At 38.2% G+C, this 24979-nt stretch overlaps 1 protein-coding gene across 2 annotated transcripts in view; it reads right to left on the bottom strand.

Moving 5' to 3' along the window:
* BMP6 (bone morphogenetic protein 6) overlaps nucleotides 1-24979 on the bottom strand; it is a 132151-nt gene that overhangs the window by 16016 nt on the left and 91156 nt on the right. For both annotated transcript variants that reach the window (XM_078393426.1, XM_072998602.2), the window contains exon 2: nucleotides 17503-17695. In XM_078393426.1, coding sequence (XP_078249552.1) covers nucleotides 17503-17695 — 193 coding nt within the window. The remainder of the gene's footprint in view (nucleotides 1-17502; nucleotides 17696-24979) is intronic.

Raw genomic sequence — 24979 nt, 5'->3', positions numbered from 1 at the left:
AAGTCCCAAACTCATTATCTCCTTAATAACACAAATCTGTATTTAACATACTAAGAAACTAAGCCCAAATCCTCTTCTGGAAGAGAGATTTATATTGGAAAACTCTGGTGTGGGGACAGGCTTAGTGTTCCCTGCCTGCAACCTCTGTGCTTCAACTGACCAGGGCCTAAGCCACTGATCTTCTTGTGGAACCTGAAAGGTGTGTTTTGAGAAAAAGCATATTTGGGGATCCAGAGTAGCATATACAGTATTGGATCGAGACTTATGAGAGCCAGGTTCAATCCTTAACGAACCAAGATATTCACTGTGAGACTTTGGGCTGGTTATTCAAGGATAAGGACGAAGTGGGAAAGAAAAGAGCCATGTACCCTACTTCAAGGAAAAACAAGATATGAATGTAAGTAACTTATCAATACATTTGAAACTGGGGGGGGGGAAGCAGAAACTGATGCACAATGCAATCTGGAGAATGGGAGAGGGACACAAAAAAGGGGCTATGTTCAATTTTGTTTGAACCAATTACTGGCATAAGCAGGAAAACTGGGACATCATGTGTGTGGAGGTTATCTCCTAGTCTTCAAAGAACCCATTAGCAGTAGCATTGAAACTGCTAATGGTGTGTGTGTGTGTGTGTGTGTCTGTACGAGACAGGGTTCTTCAACAGGAGAACATGGAATTTAACGCTGCATCAGAGTCCACATTATCATGTACTGTAAACAACAGACTTCTAGGCAGAATTCAGTGATGTGAGGTCATATTTTGAATGCTTCCCTATAGTAACAAAACAAAAACACAAAACCTCCCTGCATGTAGTAAATGGGCACAATGGGCCAAAATCCCCCCACTCTGAGCGGTTTACTATATGCAGAGAACTATTTTTGTTCTCTGTACACAAATCCTGCAACTTTGCAATATAGGAATCCCACACATTTACTCTGAAGCAATATAGTCCAGCATTCTCAAACTGCAATCTGCCACTGCATGTTGTACAATATGTGGGTTAGTTTGATATAACTATACAAAGAATTAAATGGAGGCAAAGTGATAAAATGCAGTGAATTGATTCAATGGATTATATCAGAAGGGGGGGGAGGAATGTCATGTGTTTGCATACTCTCAAAGTAATATATGAATAACATTTAAGCAGAACATTAGCACACCAGAAGAAGGAAATGGTCTAATATACTCATTTTCTTGCATACTTTTTTTCAAGCTCAGGGAAGCTCTCATCCAGTGAACCCATATGCTATATCTACCTACAGACTGGGATAATTTCTTGTCCAAAACAAAAAAGGGTGTCTTGCTACGTTGAGACACTCTACTGAAAAAAAGGCAACCACTGCAAGTTTTTTTTTTTTGCTTTTACACAAAATCAAAAAGACCGGCATCTTTGTTACAGAAATACATTTGCAGAAACTATTTTTATGTGTAAAAACCTTGAATTTTGCTCTTAAAACCTTGCATTTTGCGCCACATCAAGTTTTCTACACAAAACACATTTGCACACATTTTTCACACAAACTGCCACAATGCAAAACATTCACAAAACTCTTTGAAATCATGCCCAGCACGTTTGAAATAAATGAAAATTTACTCTCCTATTAATATAGCCCACTGCATCACCTCAGCATTTTGGCACTTCTTATCACTGTATATGTAGACCACACCTTGATAACACTCAGACTGTAACACCTTCGTAGGGACTCCAGGTAGCAAGCAGAAACACAATATTAAAGTTACTGCGATATCACTGGTTGGGATCTAGTGGAGGTTGGTCTGCTGATGCAACTTCTTCCATCAGTGGGACCAGGAGTAAGGCATTCCCCCTCTCCTTTGCAGCCCCCCACCCCCGAGCCTGATGCAGAGTCAGGAATTCCTACCAAAATTTTCTAACTATACAGAGAGCTGCTGGGAGGAGAGGAGGAAAGTCTGGTTATGTTAGCCCATAAATGTGGTGCCCAAAACTGAAACTGAACAACTCTTCTGGAGTGAACTGCCACTTTTGTATCTGAATATTCAATATACTGAAGTCAAACTCTCCATGTAAACACCCAGTTTGTGGGGACACTCCCGGGGTGAAGTTCTGTTCAGGATGACAGGAAGTGGGGCAGAGATCTTCACCAACTTCCCCTTCCTCTGTGACCACCAGTGCCATCTTGTATGCTGTTTGGAAGCATCCCCTGACTTTTCAAGGGGGCACAGGAGAGTACTGAGAGAGAAAGAATCACAAGAGGATGCATGGATCCTACAAAAATGGGCAAAGGCTGCTTCACTGCCTGTTACCTCAGCAGAAATGGACAACCCAACCCAAGACACCAGGTTTAATCAGCAAACACTGCTCCTGTGTATATCTCATTCAGAAATGGAAAAAACATGAGGAACCAGGGGAGTGCATGGGTTGAAGTGTAGGATTGTGACACAGGGGATGATGATTTCACTCCCCACAAAGCCATAAAACTCACAGGGCAACTATGGGGCAGTTTCTTTTTCTTGCTCTCTTTCAACATAAACAACCTCACATTCTTGTTCATTTGTTTAGGATTGAAAATCAGACAGATGATTAAATTTGAATTTTTAAATATTGATGAGAAATCCCTTATTGCCTCATCTTCCCATAGCAACTTCAAACGATCTTCGCGCTCCACCACTGAAACCACAAGAGCAGCTGCTGTTTATTTATGAAAAGATTAAACGCTTTGGCTTCTCAGGTCACAGATGTAGATATACAATCTCCCCGTTGGCTCCAAACAGCAAGTAAGGTCCTCGAGAGTAAGTGCACAATTCTTAAGAATATTGGCAGGAGCTCCACCCTCCCAATTCAGATGATACGCATGTTCTCTAAGCTGTTCTCAAAGCAGCAACCACAGTCCCACAGGGACTTACACCTGTTTGTCCATAATACTGTTTAATACTGAGCAACTGCACCTACTCTGAATTATGGAGTTGTTTTTTAAAACAGTTGACAGAATACTCTTCTTTGTATGCCTGATTTCTGTTTCTTTTTATAACTTTGCTTAACTTTTCTGCATCACCTTCTAGACAGAACAAATAGCCCTCCTGCAGAGCAGATGAAAACACCCTCCTTCACATCAGTATTTCAAGAGGGTTGTATGAAATTATATTTCAGAGACAAAGTGCTCCTTTGCTTGTAAGGAGCTCTATATTCAGGAGGAAAGCCCACTGGAACTCTGAAGTACATTGACTACATGAACATTGTGGGCATGTGAGAACAAACAATGGCTGATCTGCCTATTTTGTCTACTGTACACATTAATGTCCGCCAGACTACATATTCTTTAATACAAGCAGGCAACTTATTGTACTCAGTTAAGTGGTTGGGCTGCAGCTCCAACCGGCATAGCTAGCAGGGCCAACCGTGAAGGACGAAAACATCTGAACACCGACAGCTGTCCACTCTTGCACTACAGAAATTGTACTGCCAATGGATATTGTAGTGAATGTAGGAAGAACTCTCGGCACTGAACTTATCACTGACAGTGAAGCTCCCCAGACCTTCCTCAACATATCTGATGTCTGAATCAATGGACAGCATGGTACCCTCCCTTGCTCCATGTACAAAAGATAACTGGTCTGCCTGCCTGCCTGTTTGGCTTTTATACCACCCATCTGGCTGCCAAGGCCACTTTTATTTCAACGGTGATGATGCGACAGTCTCTCCCATGATACTGGAGAGCAGTGGGCTAGTTTACGGGGACCAGATCTGGATACACATTATTCTGTCTTCCCGCACCTGGTCACTGCTCATTAATATTTTTTTTTTGCTTGAGATAGCTGCCTCACCCTGCTGGCCCTGCCTCCCTCTGATGCTTGTCTCAATAGAGACCCAGGACAGTTTCACTGCTGGGAAGAGAAGCTTATGAATTAAAGAACATCAAAATACGTACAAAAATGTTAATTAGAGGTCTTCAATCTTAGTCTACGATTTTAACCACAAAGCCACATTTGCTCTAATTAAAAAGAGACTTGGTGCACAGCCTCTGCCTGTAGTAGGCAACACGGACCTATGCAAACCAATGGCTTTGACTCATTACTCAGCTGGTGCGTGTCTCTGTGTACACAGTTTTTGCTCTTCACTGAACCTCTGCAAGAGGAAATAAGGTCAGCAAACAAATGATGTAGAAAGTAGTGCCCAGTTTAGCTAAGCAATATAGACTCTGCTTACACAGAAATAATTTATTTCTGGAGTTTCTACCCCACGTTTCTAGCCCACAAGGCTCTCGAGAAAGGAAAAATTAGCTCAGTTTTTCAAAGAAAAGTGTTCATTTGCTACTTTATAAATATCAACTCTAGCTACTATTCTTAACCAATACATCCTGACCACGTATTTAGAGCATTTGCGGGACAAGTACTTTGCAACCGATTACAACATCTGCTATGTAATCAAACACTTCTTTAGTGAAAACCTCAGCCTTCTGGAAAAAAATACCACAATTTTTAATTCAATTTTGTTATTAATCATCTCAAATTCTATTATAGAAATTTATGTTATTAGGAAAATGACTCTTGCTTCTCATACTACAGTTAGTGAGCTACCAGATTAAAATAATATTTCCTATATATGTCCACACATCATACTTTGGGGAGCTGCCACAGCAAAACATGAGAGATATAATAAGCTATATTTTGAAGTGTACAGTATATATTTTTAAATGGTCTTCTAAATCTTGAAGTTCTTTTTTTTTAAACATAGGAAGCTGTATGCCTTTACATACATGACAATAAGCAGAATACTTTTTTTAAGCTATCAGCTTTCAAACAAATATCCTTATACTTTAATTATGATACTAAGAATACAGTTTTGGTCTGTCTTCAAAGGTCCCTGTTACTCAAGTGCTTAACAGGACTATCATATATTAACTGCTCTTTACTGAGCCATTCATCATCCTTATTCACTTGAACATTTTCTTCACGCTGAACTTTATTTTGTTTTATATTCTTCAATTAAGCATTGACAAAACTATCTCAACTCTGCACAATGGGAACCCCAAAAACACTTTAAAAATATAACAAAAGTTGTATGAGTGTTCATGGTCCTACACACTAGTATTCTGTATATAACAGAAAGCCATATATATGTGTGTGCTCTCTGTAACCAGCTCCAGTTAACAATCTGGCTTCATTTACTTTGGACCTGCTGAACTTTGTGAATACAGTACTTTAATACTTTTCAAAGGCAGCTCCACATAGAATGTGCTAGACTAGCAGCTAGAGTAATCCAAACAGGATGTAAGAAAGGCACATTTATTACCCATACAATGGTACCTCAACTTAAGAACGTCCCTACATAAGAACAATTTGAGTTAAGAACGGCTACGTTCGCAAAAAGTTGCTTCGACTTGAGAACGGAGCCTTGACTTAAGAACAAAAAAAGGACAAAAAACCCTTTCCTGCCCTTTTTTTGACCTAAGTTCACCTTAGGTCAAAAGAAGAAAACATTTACAAAAATTTCACCTCCTAGTGGTAGATACGGATTACCCGGCTTTGCATTAGTTCCTATGGGAACTAATGCTTCGACTTAAGAACAGTGCATCAACTTAAGAACAAAAAACAGCAGACATGGATTAAATGGATTTCAATGCATTCTTATGGGAAATGGTGCTTCGACTTAAGAACGTTTTGACTTAAGAACACAGCCCCAATACAGATTAAGTTCTCAAGTCAATGTACCACTGTACAAGGTTGGGTAATATGTGGCCCTCCAGATGTCCTAGGACCCCTTATCTGGGGTAGGATAATTGGGGAGATGGTTCTTCCACATTTAGAAGAGCACAGAATCTCTACCCCTAGACCAGAGAAAATTGTGAATTACATCAACTCTGCTTGTTTGCTTGGAAGTCTATGTTGCCTAGAAAAGTCAGCAAAATTTATCTAGAGGACTAGAAGAATAACTAGCAGTTGCTAAATATTTAACCATGATGAACAAGCTTTTATCGTAATTGTGTTCTAGATGGGATTCCACACATGCAAAAAGATATGTGTGATGAAACTGGTGTGTGGAGCTGCCTGGATGGTGATATTTCCTCTTATTTTTAACATGAATACAACTGCAAGGTCTCAAAAGTAGTTATCGACCATTTAAGTTATAGTTTCCCTAAAAGTAACTACCTTCATTCTTTATTATTTTTATAATCTCAGAATACCATGTGCCACTGGTCTGTGATATAAAACACATGAAATGGTAAGACTATATGCACCTTATAAGTAACTTATTACTAGCTCAGATCTGGAAAAAATTATCAAATCTTTGGAGAGGTTGAGAACTAACACTAGCTTGCCTACCATTCTTCAGCAGGTGATCAGGACTGTCAATACTGCCAACTACAGTGCAGCTTTGATTATGTTATTTAAATATATATTTCTTCATATTTAGGCCCTAGAACTACATTACTTAAAATCAGGAATCTAACATTGATTACAAATGCAGTGCTAAATGAAACAAACTTCATATGGCATTAATACCTTATTAATCCCTCCTAACTGTATATTCTTTACAAATCTTCTTTTTAATTCAGTTGTGGAAAGGAATGTATAGATTAAAGTTCTATATTGACTGCTTGCAAACTCACCAAGAATCATCTAGGGTTAACATCAGGACCAAGAGCAAAAGTGTCTGTGTTCCCTGTTTAAATTAATACCCCATTCCATTCTTCCTGTTTTGGCCTTTCAATTCATAGAAATACTTCTACGTAATCTGAAATTTCACAAGCTATGAAGCTCATTGACCATTAGCTGTCACTACATTAGAAATTCATACTCTAGTTTCAATTGGTCTGCTTTTGAGAAACAAGGAGGGATGGGGGAGATTAGTTACTGTTAATTAAAGCTGCAAAGACTGACAGATGTTAGGTTTTGATATAATTACATGGTGGTACAGTAGAGCAAAATAACATTAATTGGGAATGTGGTGGATTCCCATCCTATTCCCATATTATTATTCATAAAGAAATCCATAAATAGGCTCCAAGCCACATTTATTAAACAGTTTCAGTGCAAAGAGAGAGAAATAAACATTCAACATAAAGATACAATGTCTCTCTTTGATCATCATCTCCAGCCACTGCCTTGTGGTTTTTAACAGATTAGTTGTTTGGACAGTGTAGGAGGATCGGTGGGGGGAGGGGGGAGGTTGTGGTCTGAACTAACAGGATATTTATATTTTAAAAAATAATCAGCCTCAGAGCAAAGGCTTAATATCTTTGATCAGCCACAGCATTTAGACCCTGCACTCCTGACCTCACACCTCAATCAGCTAAAGAAAGAAAGTTTCACATATAATAATCAGTTTCTAAAAATAAAACCCATTTATTTTTCTCACTTTTAAAGGTCTCCTTTAAAATGAAGAAATGTTTCCAGAGAAGGGTAGAATTAGCAGGGCTGAAAGAGGATCAAATATCATTACTTTAAAACTCAGCTGAAGTATCAAGAAGAATTTTTCTGTGAAGCAGGGATACCCCCTTCAATGAAGGGGGTGTTTTAAAGCTGCACGATATTATGTGACCGTAATGGGTGTGCACAGTGCACACTGTCGTAACACACCTGTGCAGTTTCCTTGTGCATACATGCTTTATTGCTTAGTATCACACTCCATGACATTTAAAAGCTTACAGTGTTACATAAAATCCCCAAAACTGGGCTTTGACAGCACTATTGTAGTATGTAGTGTTTCATTCTAGTGGTCACTTAAGAGGCATTGTAGCCTTTCCCACTTTATTTCCTGTCAGGATCATTAAAAAAAAAAAAAACCAAGATGAGAGATGGAGTGAGACCCAGATTTACAAAAATAATGCAAAAATCCAAAGTATGTATTTGGAGTTTTCTAGAACCACCTCCCTTGCCTGAACATTGATAATTTCATATGACTTAGAAAAGGAAGCCATAAATATCTGTGCTAGAACAGCACTGGTAAATACCCTGTGCAGAGCACTAAAGGGATCAGCAATGGGTATATTCAACTAGAGGAGGATAAATGTGTGTATTTGATCAAGGCTTGAGTTTATAGAGGCGTTTGGGCTATTCCTTTAACTTTTCACATTGTAATTAGACATGGTATTCCAGATATTGTAATGTTGTTGGACTACAACTCCATCTAGCCAGCACAGCCAGTGGGTAGGAACACTGGCAGTTGCCTTCCAGCAACATCTGGAGGTCTCCTAATGTACTACACCTACCTCTGTACTAGACAGTTTTTATATTAATACCGTTTCCCCCAAAATAAGACTTAACCTGAAAATAAGTCCTAGTATGGTTTTTCAGGATGTCCATAATATAAGCCCTACCCCCAAAATAAGCCCCAGTTCAGTGAAACGCCCCCTTTCCACCATTGTGGGGCAACCAGAAGAAGATGACATGACTGTATTTGAAAAAATGTAGATTTTTGTTTATGAAAATAAAACAACCCCTGAAAATAAGCCCTAATGCATTTTGGGGAGCAAAAATTAATATAAGACCCTGTCTTATTTTGGGGGAAACACGGTATCGTTGGATGTAATGTTAGGTGATACACAGTACTTGACAAAAAGGGGGGAAGAAGCTTGACTGGATAAGCAGGTATTGTTTCACAAAGATTGGTGGGGAAAGGGAGAATGAGACAACACAAACTGGGTTTCCTCAGAAATCTCAACATGTCAGGAAACTGGACAACACTGTAGGATTATCACATACAGCTCTAAATTATGTCTCACAATAAAACTGGTAAAGTACTCCTGACAAATAATCAAGAGTATGTAAAGCAATGTCCCCCTCCTGAAACTACAGGTATAGTATTGATGGCTTTTTACTACATTAATTGACAGGATACATGTTTTGTTGTTGTTTAGTCGTTAAGTCATGTCCGACTCTTCGTGACCCCGTGGACCACAGCACTCCAGGCCCTCCTATCTTCCACTGCCTCACAGAGTTTGGTCAAATTCATGTTGGTAGTTTCAGTGACATTGTCCAACCATCTTGTCCTCTGTCATCCCCTTCTCCTCTTGCCTTCACACTTTCCCAACATCAGGGTCTTTTCCAGGGAGTCTACTCTTCTCTTCTCATGACATGGCCAAAGTATTGGAGCCTCAGCTTCAGGATCTGTCCTTCCAGTGAGCACTCAGGCATGATTTCTTTCAAAATGGATAGGTTTGTTCTCCTTTCAATCTAGGGGACTCTCAAGAGACTCCTCCAGCACCACAATTAAAAAGCATCAATTCTTCAGCGGTCAGCCTTCTTTATGGTCCAGCTCTCAGTTCAATACATCACTACTGGAAAAACCATAGCTTTGACTATGCGGACCTTTGTCGACAAGGTGATATCTCTGCTTTTTAAGATCCTGTCTAGGTTTCTCATTGCTTTCCTCCTGATAATTAATTCTGTGGCTGCTGTCATCATCTGCAGTGATCAGAAAGTAAAATCTGTCACTGCCTCCATATCTTCCCCTTCTGTTTGCCAAGTTTAATGCGTTTCTATGGCGTTTTCCGTTCCGTATAGCGATGTTTCCCCACAGCGATGGTTAATTAGGAACGGATTAACCTCGCTATGCGGGGCACCACTGTACTACATATTTATATTACTAATTTATAATTATTTTAATTATGAGGAGTTAATTTGTTTTTAAAGTGTATATTGTGTTTGTTTACTTTTGCCTGTTTTTGCAGAGCCTCATGTCCCTGTTATGATCTGTAACTTAAAAGATTATTCTGTTGTTTCCCATGGCAATAATCAATGGAGAGAATGAACCCTTTGGGTGGGGGATGAATGTACTCCCTGGAGAATCTGAGAAAGTGATTTCCTAACTTGAGGACCCTAATGTTCATGCACTACAATTCCTAGAAGCCCTAGCCATTGGCTGTGCTAGCCAGGGCTTCTGGAAGTTGTAGTCAGATAATATTTGCCCCCCCCCCCAAATTTGGGAACCATTGGTGTAAACAGTTCACCCTGTGGAACTGCATTACTAAATGGTTACAACCATAGACGTGTTCCTGCACTTGAGATTCATTATCCAGTCAAATTTAGATGACGCTACTATGACATACACCCCGTGTCCCTGTTTGCTTCCCTCAACCCAAGGGTCCATGCTGGCGGCTCTCGCTGCCACCAGTGGATTTCTTCTATCCACACTGTAAATAATGTTTCTCTTACACTTGCTGCCAACAACAGAATTAGTTTTATTAAAGGGTATGAAAGGGTAACTCAGAATCACATACAGTATGGTCTTCATTCATTTTCATTATATCACAATAATTGAAATATTATATTTTATTTTCCACATTAGATCACTTCTTGTTTACTTATTTTCAATTTAACCAGTGTATATTTATTAGTAATAATTCTCTTTCTCTCTCTCTGTAAACCTCACTTCTTCTTCTCTCTAACTCTCCAACTGACTAACTGACAAAACTCTGCCTCTGCCTCTCCTGTCCCCTCATTGGCTTATGCACATGAGGTTCCGCTGTGATTGACAGGAGCGACTTGGGCACCCGTTACAGCTACCCTTTCCCATGGAGTGTGTGAATTCCTAATATAATCTTAACATGTTAACGTTAGTCAGTACCGTTAATGAGTATAACATGTTACCTTTAATATTAACCCTTATTTTGGGTGGATGAAATAATATTCTGTTAAGAATGTCCTGTTTTTTTTAATTTATATTCTTAATACTTTTAAAAACAGAAAAATATGAAATAATAAGTCGCTTCTATTCATTAGCTCAATACCTTAAGAAGTCTAATCATGCCCTCAATACCACAAAAAGTAATGTGAGGCAAGTCATGTTGGTACTTACAATGAATGACATCCAAGCTCTGAGGCAGGAACAAAACAAGTCTTACTCCTCTTCCCAACACTATTCCCTTTTCCTAGTTGCTTCCTTCCTCTTACAGGAATATATAGAATTTGTATTAAACTTTCTGAATCCGATTTGGAGATGAAATCTTTCACAAGCCCCAATGAGATCAATAGGATGACACAGGTTTATCTCCTGGTTCCTATATCATTGTGACCAAAACAGTAGAGTCTGCCATGGATTAGCCACAACAAGGTGAGATAGAGAATGGTCTTGAACAGAGTCAATTATATTGCTGAAGAGGGAAAAATCAATTTACTGGAGAAGCATAACAGAGGTGAGGCAAGTCATTCTCTGTGGTTATATTGGTGGATTCACAAGAACAGTCCCCAAGTGTCCCAGCCCCCAAATCATTCCAGTAGGGCTGTGTGAATGGTACTTGGTCAACAGATGTCTGTGCTCTGACATAGAGAATAAATAACACACCAGGAAAGAGGTAGCAGAATGTTATGGTTTGAACTTAAATGGTTCCATTTAAAATGAGGTCAAATGTTACCATAATTTTATTTTACTAGGTTGCTGCCTTCAAAAACAATTGGAGAAAAACTATATAATTTTCTCAAAGGGACTGCTAAGGTTGGCCAGAAACCTGACCTACCTTATAAGAATATCATTAATCTTTTCATTATGTTTTGCTAAAAACTTTTGTGGTTTTTGTGATGATAAAAATGTGGTCTGCAATGAGGATGTGATTTAAAACCAACATTACCACAACTCCCCCCCCCCCCACTTTTTTTTTAGGGAGAGAAAATGAGGAGAGAGAAGAAAGCAAGCCTCACTGAAGTTATTAATCAAGTCTTTTAAACTCTCCCTCTCTCTCTCTTTGAAAAGAGAAGAATTATGCATAAATCACATTAAGCTGAAAAACATTTACAATATTCCAACAATTCCACAAGCACCATTGTCAATTCTATGCTGCCTTACATAGTGGCACTACAAGAATATTCCCTTCAGACATCTTGCTAAATTAAAAAGAATTTCCTGGTGTGTATCTGAACGATGATCACATTCAAAAACTCAACTTCATTAAAGATTTAGCCAACACACTTAAAAGTAATGGTTTATTTTTCTGAATTTGCTTCTTCCCTATTAGGGGATCCTGTCTTTGCAATATAATTACATCATGTCCAGAACCTAACTGATAATTTCCAATCCATATGTAAAATTCAACTTCCAACTATTTAAAGAACCTCTCAGTTCCTTTAATTCACAGCCTGAAAAATTTCCCTTGTGTGCCCAGCTACAACAATGACATGATTCGGCTGAAGACATACCCTTCTGCACATTGAATAAATGCATGTGGTGCGGGGCACATGAAGCTGAATGGACTAGCCCCACCAAACGCTGTTGCCACCACACACTGCTACCATGCTTCCCAGGAACAGTCCTATTCATATCAGTCAGAAGGATTTCTCAGTTCCCATTATATGTTTTCAATGAACAGTCATTGGGGGGGCAATCTGTTTAAATGTCAGACCTAGTCTAGTACAGCAACTCCAGGCATACATTTCTGTGCAAGTTTCAATAATTGTCTTTGTGAACATACAGAACAAAAATCCAAGCCCAAATAACAGTGAAAAGGAGAACCTTCCACAGACTTCAATCGCACTTAGCATTCCCAGATTATCACCTACTTCCCCCCTCCCCCTTCTAATACCAGATCCAGGTACAGAAATATATTAAGAAGGACTTGCTGGGCAATCAGGCTCCTTATTACTTAACCACAGCTTTTCAACAACTTGGAAGTTCTCTGTGTATAACAAACTACAGTAGCACCATCAGGGAAAGGGGCATGCTAAACATATGTCCTGAAGTTCTACTTCATTACATCTGGACTCTGTTTACATGGGGGTGCATTCAAACACCTACAGTCCAGAATTCTTTTACTAACCATTATTCTTTAACAAGTCAATTTTTTAAGGTTCAATTTGAGTTCATGATCACTAATTTTAAAAACTATGTTGGGGCCTGACATACTACAGCTCAATTTCACTAAGCCAATCCTGGACCAATGCAACTTATCAATTTATATAATCTATCAAGTGTTTATCATACACATAGACTGACTACAAGGCAATCTCCTTCTGGTTCAGTTTAGAAATCCCTACAGATTCATCATCACATAAAACCATTTCATAAAATTTTTTAGAAACATGACATCTTTATTTAGACCATTAGTCTCAAAGTAAAAGATGACAAGTTTTTTTTTTAAAGTAAAAGACAGCTGTTTTAATTTGGCTTATTATGGAACAGTTGCTAGAACTCTGTCTCTTATAAATTTTGTTGGCTTACTTAAAAAAAAAAGTTGTGTGCCGCTCTGCTATTGAGTCTGAAAAGTCTGTTCCCAATAGGAAATGAAAATAATATATTCCAAATGAATCATCAACACAACAGAAGCAAAAATTAAGAAAATATACTTGTCATGGGGTTTTTATTTTAAACTCAAGGAAGTAGGGATTGGGAAAATAAAGTAAATGAGATAGAGAACCATGTTTTTCTAAGTAAATTTATCTCTAGGTGAATTATTCAAGGAATCTACAGAGAAATCAAGTTTTTTTTTTAAAAAAAGCACCATTCTTGTGTGTTCATGTATGTGTTTGTATTAGGGATACCTGTGTTCACTCATTGGAGCATTTCTGGTGTATATAAAATGCACCCATGAGAACACTTCTGAAATCATACCAGTTGGATCTGATCTCAATGTTATTTTAAATCTGATTATTGTAATGTAATGGATGCATTGTTTTAACATGCCAACATCTACTTAATCCCAGATAATTAAGAAAAGTGTTTAATGATGCTTTGAATATCTAGAGGTCTCCATTTGACACATCTTGTGCAAGTATCAGATGACATAATATATGCCTTCTCAGCTAGCCGATAAGATAAGTCTGCAGAGGCAGGCATCAAATTAGTCTCTAATCAATTAAAACAAAACACAAATTAAAATGTAGTCCAGATACACAGCAAGATTGGAAGAGTTTTGTGGATTGTTACTGGGTTTTCATTTTTAAAATAGGAAACCATAAAAACCACAACCCTTCTATATCCATAATTAGAAAGATATGCACCCCTGTTACCATATGTATACCCACCAGACATGGATCAGATCTATACTTTTTTACATACAAATACAAGCACACTAAGCCACACACTATCCTAAGAGACTAATTCTCAAATTCTTTATCTTCAGACATCCTTCTAGATCTCCAATCCATTCATCTTCTCATCATATAGAAATCTCACTTGTTACCCAACTAGCTCCCTTACAAAAAGCAAACATTCTTCCTACCATATTTAATATCTAAACAGGGCAACTGACCTGACTTGTTATTTCCTAAATATTCATGTTCTTATGTATTACTGTTTCGCCATTTTCCAGTCTGGTCAGCTGCTCGTGCCCAAGTGGGCATGACTGAAGTAGAAAGGTGTCAAATGGCTCACTAGTTAATTTCCTTTTCTTTCTTTGTTTGTTTTTAATTACAGTATTTTGGCTCTTGATATGTAAAATATTTTATATTTTTTCATAAAATATTATTTATAGAAAACCTTCAGGCATAAATAACATTGACCAGGATTTTTCAATAGTTTCTGACTTTAAGTGTTTATTCTATAGAGGTGACTTACAGTTATGTGAAGATCAGGTAAATTAAACCTCAGATGAACAACAACACATGATATATTGCACTGTGTCATGATTTATTTAACAAAAATAATGCCAAAACGGAGAAGCGATGCATGAAAAACAAAGTATACTCTTACAGCTTCCATAGGAATAAAGACGCTAGGTAGCAGCCAGATGCTGCTAACCAAATACCCTTGAGAAATGATCAGCAGCAAGTGTGACTACCTCTATAAAAGCTGAAGTTTTAGCAGTTTGCTGTTCTTGAGCATTCAGGTGTGTGCTAACAGAATGCCAAGGAGGAAACTCATCAGAAATAATCACAGAGAAGCAATTGTTGCTGCCCATCAATCTGGGTAGGGTTATAAAAGTTCATCATTCTACTGTGACAAAGATTGTTCAGAAGTGGAAAACATTCATGACACTAATCATCTCAGGAGTGGAACGTCCAAGCAAATTCATCCAAAGGTCAGACCATTCAATGCTCAGACAAATTGCAAAAAATCCAAGAGTTACATCTCAAACTCTACAAGCCTCAGTTAGCAAGTGAAATGTTAAAGTTCATGGCAGTACAATTAGAAAACAACTGAACACGTGTGTTTTGTTTGGAAGCGATGCCAGGAGAAAGCCTCTTCTCTCTAAAAAGAACATGTCAGTACAGCTTAGGTTTGCAAAGTTGCATCTGGACAAATCACAAGCGTTCTGGAATCATGTCCTTTGGACAGATGAGACCAAAGTGGACATGTTTGGCCATAATGCACAGTGCCATATTTGGTGAAAACAAAAAACAGCGTATCAGAACAAAAACTTCATACCAACTGTCGCGATCCCCTCTGAAGTCCCTATCCCCCCAGGCCTTCACGAGATTCTTTCTTCTTCGCTGCCACCAGATATTAATGCTTTAATATCAATTAAGTATTGTGCTGTCAGAACATAAGTCTTTTATTTAATCAGGGAAGTTAATAATCAATAGATACTCATGGGGTAGATTACAGGTTGTGAATCACTTATATTTGAATTGGTTAAGATATTGCTTCAAATCTCTTTTAACCCTCTGCTTCAATCTACACTCTTACAGTTCTCTAACTCACTCTTCGTCCACTTTTAAGTTACACACAGTCACACAGTCACAGTCACAGTCTCGGTCTCGGTCTCGGCCTCAGTCAGTCTCTCTCTCTCTCTCTCTCAGACTCCAGCCACCAGTCTTTATATCTAGCTCCCTCCTCCCTTGGCTCCGCCTTCCATTCACTCATTGGCTCCTGCGTCAATGTTCAGTGGTGACGGGCAGGTGAGGTCAGGGCTGTTTGCTACACCAACTATCAAGCATAGTGGTAGAGGAGTGATGATTTGAGTTTGTTTTGCAGCCACAGGACTTGAGCATCTTGCAGTCACTGAGGTAACCATTAACTCCTCTGTATACCAAAGTATTCTAGAGTCAAATGTGAGGCCATCTCTCCCACAGCTAAAGCTTGCTCAAAATTGGATCATGCAACAGGACAATGATCCCAAGCACACCAGCAAGTCCATAAAAGAATAGCTAAAGAAGAAAAAGATCAAGGTGTTGCAATGACCCAATCAAAGTCCAGACCTCAACCTGACTGAAATGCTGTGATAGGACCTTATGACTGCTGTGCATAAACAAATGCTCACAAATCACAATGAACTGAAGCAACGTTGTAAAGAAGAGTGGGTCAAAAATTTCCCACAACAATGTGAGACTGAAAAAGTCATACAAAGAACTATTCATTGCTGCAAAAGGTGGTTCTACAAGCTATTGAATCATAAGGTGTACTTAGTTTTTCACCCGTGGATTCTCCATTTTGGCTTTATTTTGTTAAATAAATCATGACCCCATGCAATATGTCATGTGTTGTCATTCATCTGAAGTTGTATTTGCCTGATTACAGACTTGTTAAGGGCCAGATTGTTTTTTATTATGTTCTGATACATAAAACCATAGAATGCAAAGAGAATGTATTTTCTCTTTCACATGACTGTACAAGTCAATTCTCTATAAAAATATACCCGAAATAAATAAATATGTAGGCCAGATTCCTACTAGTGTTTGTATAAGGTATGCATCACTTGCCACACCTAATTGTGATTAACTGATGAGGTACCTGGGCATGTCTTATTTGTGTCCCTGGTCATGCACCAGACAGCATTAAGTGAGGTGCACCTCAGTACCTCATCAACTAGCCATGGCAAGTTACACAAACACCAATAGGATTTTGGTCATAAGATAATAAAATGTCATACTACTTAAGCAAAAAAGTAATAATAAAATGACAAGACAGGTAAATTGGCAGCCCTTGTTTTGGTATACCACCAAATGTAATGTCATTTTTGTAATTTAATAAGGGCAAATCTGGTTTTTGAAAAATAAAAAGATTTGCACACATTTCTTGATCTCTAATCAAGGTTACATGGCTTACTCATTTTATTTTTATTTTAGACACTGGATAGCAATTATCTGAACAACATTCTAGATGCAGCTGTGTTTCCATGGCTTTCACCCAACTAATCATTATCAAAGAAATAAGCATAGACATCAGTGATGGAGACATCTCTCCCTAGAGATTCATCAAAACCCAAGCCGGGACATCTTTAAGAAGCACTGTAAGACCTTCTTGTTTGAAATGATGTCTGGTAACCACTACCTTTGGATTTTAGCCAGGATGATGGACCTATCATCATGGCAATTGTAGATAATAAATGACCAGCCAAAGCTACTGCAACAGAGCTTATAAAAAGCTTAACACTATAATCCTGTATGTCTACATCTCTCATATATTTACGTCCCTCTCCTCCGAAGTTAGCCTTACTGAATGACACTGTCAGGTAGGTATGCATAGGATTGCCAACTTGAAAATCAAAATGTCTCAACCAAATGGCAGCAAACACAAACAGGCACAAATACAGTATAAGGAATTTTCTAGCCACAGATTACAATTCTCCTTGATTACTACATATCTGTTTCTCATTAAGATTTGTAGACTTCCATTCTCTGAGTTTCATAACCATAGTAGTAAAAAGCACAAACCTGTTCTGATGTTCTTGCAAGACCTGATAAATGCTAATCAGAAATGTTTGGTTTTTAAAGCCTCCCAAAACACAGTCCTTGTAGATTCGGAATTCTGCAGCTGTAACAGTCTCTCCATCAGGAATCTGAGACAAATTGAACTTGAACTCTTTGTGGTGCCTCTGATATGGTGTGAATTCCCTGTCATATTCAACTGCAAAAGAAAAGGAAAGGGGGAAAAAAAGATGGTAATATTAGTTTAATGGCAGTTTTCCCAAACTTCCCATCCTGTCTTTCAACAACAACAAAATAATTATTACCAATAATTATTACTCTTTAAATGTTTAGTTCAAATATTTTAAATTGAAAAGCAGTTGAAGAAAATATGAAATTCATCAAAACTCTTAAGAGTCCTACTCTGAATTTTTAAAATATATATATTATTAAAAACTTAAGTACACCAGTACCATTAAAATTATATAAAAATAAGAGACCATTCATAAAACAATTAACAAGAAAGGGCAGCTCAAAGCTATAACTACGAGTAGCATGGGGAAGATAAGTTCCTAGCATATGGAGATTGTCACAATCAGCCTACAATATCTGTCCATGGAGTCCATACCACAAAAGGTATGATTTTACATTTAAGGGATTTTGTTTTGTTACACCACCAAAGAAATTGGATGTGGTGTGTCTGAGAATCTGTCAGTCTGTAAAAAAGTGTTGACTATATCCTAGACCTCCTTATTTTTGTTTTGAGACGGAGCTAGAAAATATACGCCACAGTACAAGACTAATTGCACTTCCATATACATTGCCACTTCACACAGCAATTAACTATGGCACTGCCACACTGAAGCAAAATAATCAAGATGGAATGTTGTTTGTGTGTCACTTTGAACCATGGGCCTGCATGAATTTGAGACTTCATTTTACCTTCCCCTGCCCCAGTGTGGCCAAGAAGCAGACATCTGCATAGCTTTGCTTGACTCTTCATGAATCCTGGCCTAATATTCTGTCGGCAGTCCTGGTTTAAAGGAAGCATTGTTTATTTCCTAAGCAAGCCAACTTCAAATGATGCATTCAAAATCTTGCTTAACTAAGCAATCTATGGCGTCTTGTTAATTTGTGTATTCTCACTCCTAAATGAGAATGATATAACCCTCCTCTGTTTCTAGTTTTGTCGCAATCTTGTATGTGCCTGAATGAGAGATAGCTCTGCTATCTATGAATGGTCTTTGTGTGAATCAGAATCATGGAAAATCAGGATCTTGACTCAGAGAGTGTCCACAGAAAGTGGAGGATCTCTGCTCCAGAGTTGTCACCCTCCATGAGTAAGAGGGCTCCAAAACAAAACAAAAAACAGTGCAGAGCTATCTCTTTCTCACTTTCCTCTACCTATGATGAGTATACACAAATTCATAACATTCAGCCCAAGAAAGAGACAAATAAAAAGGGTAAATATTCATCACTTCATATTTGTCAGGGCCTCCACAATACAAAGTGACAAATATTACACAAATCAGCTATTTCTGATTAATATCACAATTTATTTTATTTGTCTCCATGTTTAGTCCAGACTATTTGATGGGTCATAACTCCCAATATAATTCCCACACACACACCAGTCTTTGAGATTTTGAGAACACCTTTCAGTCACATCACCATTCCAGGCACATTTGGTAAGGACCTGAAGGAGGGCATTTTCAGTGGTTGATCCCAGTCTATAGAGTTCTCTACCCCAAAAGGTTAGGTTGGCTTCCTCCACATAGTCCTTCTACAGGGAGGCAAAAATCCTCATTTTTGAATTCACTTTTAATCTCAAAATGTTCTTACTGAATTGTATTTTTAGAGGGAAATACAGCATATTTTTATTTGCATTTTAAATGGGGATTTTAAATTTGTTTAAATTTTTTTAACTAATGATGTTCATAACATTCTTCTGGTTTAATTCTATTTTAATGATACTATCTTCATTTATTGTGATTTTATACATATACTTCTTACTTGCTGTACGATGCTTTGAGTGCCTTGGAAAAAATATGGGATATAAATAAAATAAAATTTAAACAATCAATCAATCTTTATTCTGGATTTTGTTTCCCCACCATTTTTACATTTTATATTCTTATCCATGGCAAGCAGTCCTGTATTACAAACATATTTCAAAAATCTGATATTAAGCATTCACCTTTGCTCTGTACCAGCAAACATGTTTATGTACAATAGTGCTGTTAACACCCCAATTAAAAACAACAACAAATAAACTAAATATCCATTTGCATCAATATACCTATTTAAAAACTCTGATTCTGAGAAGCCTTGAGACAGGCCAAATCTTTTCTCCTCATTTTTGGATCTGATCAGTTTGTATTGCTCTCAGATTACATTGCAATAAAAGGCTTTACTATTGAAAGAAAAGACTGTGTAAAGCAACATGAAAAGCAGCAATGTAAAGAGCAGAATCATTTCCCATAGCACTTTCCAGTCTACCCCCATCCCACCCAACACAATGTGATTTGGTTCAGGCTATCTGAAGTGCTACCAGTTTAGGGAAACCAATATTTCTCTATAATCTAATGCATCTGTGTACACCTCCTAATTTTACAAACCGATGACAAGAGGAAAATGAAGCAAGGCACTGTGAGCTGTGTTTCCTTTAGACATCTTATAATATTGGAGAAGAACATGTCTGTATGTACTCAGTGGCTGCTTCAGTTAATAAATCTGACAAATTATTATTCATTGCTCAAGTAACTAGGCTTTCAAAGTATTAATCCAGCATTTAGAACACAGCATGGTTTTTACTAAACTGACAGTAGTCTCCTAGTCTTTCCAGAAACTGGACATGTAAAAGATGGGTTTCCTGTTTCAATGGAGGGATGGGGCAGGTTAGGCTCCTTGGATTATTTGCTAAACCTTGTGCCCTGCCAGAGATGCAACACTGAGAAGTTGCACTGTAAGACTCAACAAACCTTTTTCATCCTATGTCAAAACAAGAGATTGTAAAAGTTATTTTGCTGAACTACAACTCTATGAATCCCATACCAGCATGGAAAAGTGGCTGCTCTGTCCAAATATAAATGTTGAGGACCATTAATCCCAGGTGGGTGTTTGCTTTTGTCCTTTCTCTCCAACTTGGCTTAGTGCTCTTTTATGGATGTCATGCATCACTGCTGTACTTCCATTCAGCTTTAACACGTTTGTCACTCTAAAAAAACTGTGGTTAATATTGAGTAAGTCCTATGTCATTGCTTGGTCCCCAGTCACTCCCTACATGCAGGTATTACTAGTATGTGAAAGGATGTTGTATTTTATCGAGAAATATTCAATCATGTGAGCCCTCATCCATGCAATCTGTTGTTAAATGCAGTATAACCCGGACAGATTTACCATCTCAGTGACAAGCCTATAATGCTATGCAGTCACATTCATTTAAACAACACACAAGTGTTCATAATTTTATCAAATTAGGGTAAATCCAAATAGACCAATGAGACAAGAACACCTCACTCCCCAGGGCAACTAAACCCTGTCAAAGACCTAGATTCCAATTCTGCCTATACATCTATTCTTACAACAGAGACATGGGACCTAACAATGCCATACACAATATCAAAGGAAGATTCACTTGTTCTTCAGCGAATGTAATCTATGCCATCTTTTGCCAACAATGCTCCTCTGCACTCTACATAGGACAAACTACAAACACGACATCAGAAACCACAATACACAGAAACCTGTCTCCAACCATTTCAATCTGCCAGGTCACTCTGTGATTTAAAAGTCACTACTCTAGAACAGAATCATTACAAATCAAGAATACAGAGGGAAACAGCTGAAATAAAATTTATACGCATGATGGACACTCATAGAAATGGACTGAATATAAGCTAAGTTTCTTAAGCCATTACCAAATCTACTCTTATCCACTGCCACTGTTATTTTCTTCACAACTACTAAGTCCATCTTTCATCACAAGGCTCTAGGGTAAAAATTGTCTATATTTCCTACAATAACTTATATGATTCCTCTGCCAACTTATTTCATCATTTCTTTCCCCTCTTGAGGTTAACTACATCTCCAACTCCCACCCACCCCGCTGCGCTCTCTCTTTTCTCTCCTCCCCCCACCCTACCTCTCATGTCTGCTCAGTCCTGGTATAACTTTTCTGTCTTCCTGAAGTATTTTTACAGCAGGGCCATAAAACAAACATAGGCCTAATCACTACATGTAACCAATGAACATATAGAATATGAAACTGATATTTCATCTACATTTCATTCCATTTCAACCTGTTCTTAATGGAAGTATCCACAAGAGTTTACATTAAAATATAATAGTTGGTCTTTAAGGTGCCACATGTTTTTGTCTTGTCTTGTTTTATTTGGATTTTGTCTGATATGCTTGCACAAACTAACACAGCTACCTCTTCTAAAAATACAACTATGAAAGGCACTGAATTTAGCCAAATAGAGTGGAGATCCATCAACCTCATGAAGAAACTTGCACAAGTTCATCATGTTCCTCATCAAATGCAAACAAGACTGCATCCCCAAGAGACTTAGAGAAATAAACCCTTTACATTCAACATATCCCATGGACTATGGATAAAGATTGTGCTACACTCTCTCCCAAAAAACACTGAACCATCTGATCAACGTCCACTACAGCAAACAGAAGAAAATCTAGAAGGATATTACAGATCTGGAACAACACATACAGTACCAGCCTTCTGTAGGAGATACCGCACAAATATTCATCACCACAAGGAAAAACATCTATGATGCACAACTCAATTCCATGAAGAAAAAAAGAAAGAAAAAACTAACGTACTACAGAACCACTTTGGCCACAACAAGAACACCATAGGCTTAGAAAAGAACATCATACATTTATCTAGCCACAAACTGAGCCAAGAAGAAGAGTTAGTCCTTTCATGGGGCCTGTCTTTCTGTCCCACCAAACCCACACAGACGATATAGCTCTGTGGAGACTTAGAAACCTTTCCCCACAGACTACGACTCAAAGAATTTTTCTGTAACTAGGGCAATAGTCAGAATGACAACATTCAAGCCTTGCCCCCACTCTCCACAACACAAAGAGGAAAGATCCCAATAGAATGAGGAAGAATTTAATACTGACACATATATCCCCATTTGTCAGGAATGCTATAAATTTGTACATTTCCCTCTATAACTTAACCCACATTTATGGGATCTCAGATCCTAAAATATGTCAGAATATTTACTGCTGAGTAGAAAGCACTGCCAAGCAAAGTGCTGTTTCCCCAGGTCTCCAAGGGCAAACAGTGCTGGTAGGCAAGAAAAGTTAATTTCTGTATATCTCAATTCATTTTCAGCTGGCTCCGGGGTGCCTTTGTTCAGTGCCAAGAACTTTAAAGAAAAAGGGGAACCTAGGTAGGGAGGACTTGAAAGAGTACCAATGGGTACATGCATTTGGACCCACTGTGCCACGTAGCGCATGCATGTCAGTGTTGTAACTCAGAAGTCTTGTTTTATAAGCCTTAGCCTTCAATAAGATTCAGCAGCAATGAAGGGCCTGAGAAAAAACACCTTGTGTTATGTATTTGATGTAAGGTTACACAAGATACCAACTTTAGTGGGAACAACAACAACTCCTATGTTGCAGAGTGCACTTTGTCAGGTGCTCAGCCATGAAAATTTTCGTCTTGGCTTTAGATTGCCATATTGCCCAGTTTCACCTGTATTCATCTTATGCCCATTTCCTCGAAACCTTACCTGCCCTGTTTCTGTGATCTCACAAGTACCTATCCGTGTGACCTGAGAAGGACCCCACTCCATGACATCACAAAGGCCTGCCCCCTGGTCTCAGGGTTTGTCTCTGAATATCTAAAAAGGAAGTGTTGCAGACCTGACAGTCCCAACTGTTGGCCACTCTGGCTAGGACTGATGGAAGCTGGAGTCCAGCCCCCATCTGGAGGAACACAAGGCCCTCAGATAAGACACATTGATAAGGCTGAGCCCATTGAAGCAGGGTGTTTAAAACATAAACTGAAGATAAACAAGAAAACCAACATGTCATGTTCACTGCTCTCTGTGTCATCATACAAATATGAAACTGTGCTTAAACACTGTGTCACCATCTGTGTTAAAAGCAATTAAGACAACCTTGTTGATTTCCTCTTCTTGAGTCTATGGTTGGCACAGATTCTTTCTTTCTTTCTTTCTTTCTTTCTTTCTTTCTTGTGGTTAGTACACAGCATTATACAATTGTTGTGGCTTTTAAAAGATAGAAAATATGCAATTGTACTCAACTACCTCACTATAAATCATTTTCTTTGTGGAAATGTAATGGTGAAAATGCATTATCAATCCAGCAGACAAGAGCAGACAGATATTTAACAATTTCACCATACACAATGGCAAAATGCATTGTATTTCACATTATAGCGTAACATGAGTAAGAGACCCAAATCCATATGAATGATTTTAATAGGGGAATGGGAGGTAACAGAAATTCCAGATTAGCACATGCTAAATAATGGTTCTGACCTTGGGTATGTAGTGTAAACTCTGGACATCTGTGCAGGCATTACTGTTTTAAAAGTCAAAAAAGGAACCCAGGTCAGCTTCCAAATTCTCTTTCCATGTAACATAGGGTTTTTAAATTAATATCCCCTGATGGTTTAGAACATGCTTGGAATGCCTCTGTCCATCTGATAAAAATATTGGATGCTGCAGTTCAGTTGCAGATAGTCTTACTTTAAAATATGCAGCTTCAATTCTTTTTCACAAAAACTCACTGTTCTCTGTAGTTTTAAACTAGAGGGCAGGAAAAGCATAGAAATATGATGTTGGAAAGGCAAGCCATAAATAAGAACCAACCTATGTTAATGATAGTTTCACAGGCAGGGATGCATGGCTTGAGAAACCATTATATGGACAGCCCTCTAGTTAACTCTTGGATGATAATGTGAATAAGCAACAATCAAGCCTGTGATTTAAATTCAGGCCAAAACTTAGGGATTTGTATACATAACCCAGGATGAAGTTATTTGCACTAGATATTATCAGCAAATAATTATGAAGCAGGGTATAGATGATATACATAGGCAGCACCTGGCATGAATGTAAAGAAACAATTAATCACATCACAGCTGGATATCAACAGATTATAAGTTTAGGCATAACCAACATGCACAGATCACTTTTAAGCGATCTGCGAAATCTTATGGAATATTCCTCAGTATTATAAATTCCAGTCACCTGCACCAGTTTTAGGAAACAATATTGCAAAACTAGTCTGGGACAAGCAGGTTATGAGAGATAAAACAGTTGATTTTAATAAGCCAGATATTATACTTCTGGAAAGAAGACCAAAAAGATGGCTGACTGGTTCAAAGCCCATTCGGAGGAGTTAATGCCAGCCATCGAGGATAAGAGAAGAGCTCTAGCAGCATACAAAGCCTGTCCTAGCGAGTACAACTTGCAAGCTCTTCGAGCTGCCCGTAGCC

The sequence above is a fragment of the Pogona vitticeps genome, chromosome 4 (genome assembly GCF_051106095.1).
Source record: "Pogona vitticeps strain Pit_001003342236 chromosome 4, PviZW2.1, whole genome shotgun sequence".
Lineage (NCBI taxonomy): Eukaryota > Metazoa > Chordata > Lepidosauria > Squamata > Agamidae > Pogona > Pogona vitticeps.
Note: the sequence above shows the minus strand (reverse complement) of the source record. Positions and strands in the feature narration are given on the sequence as shown.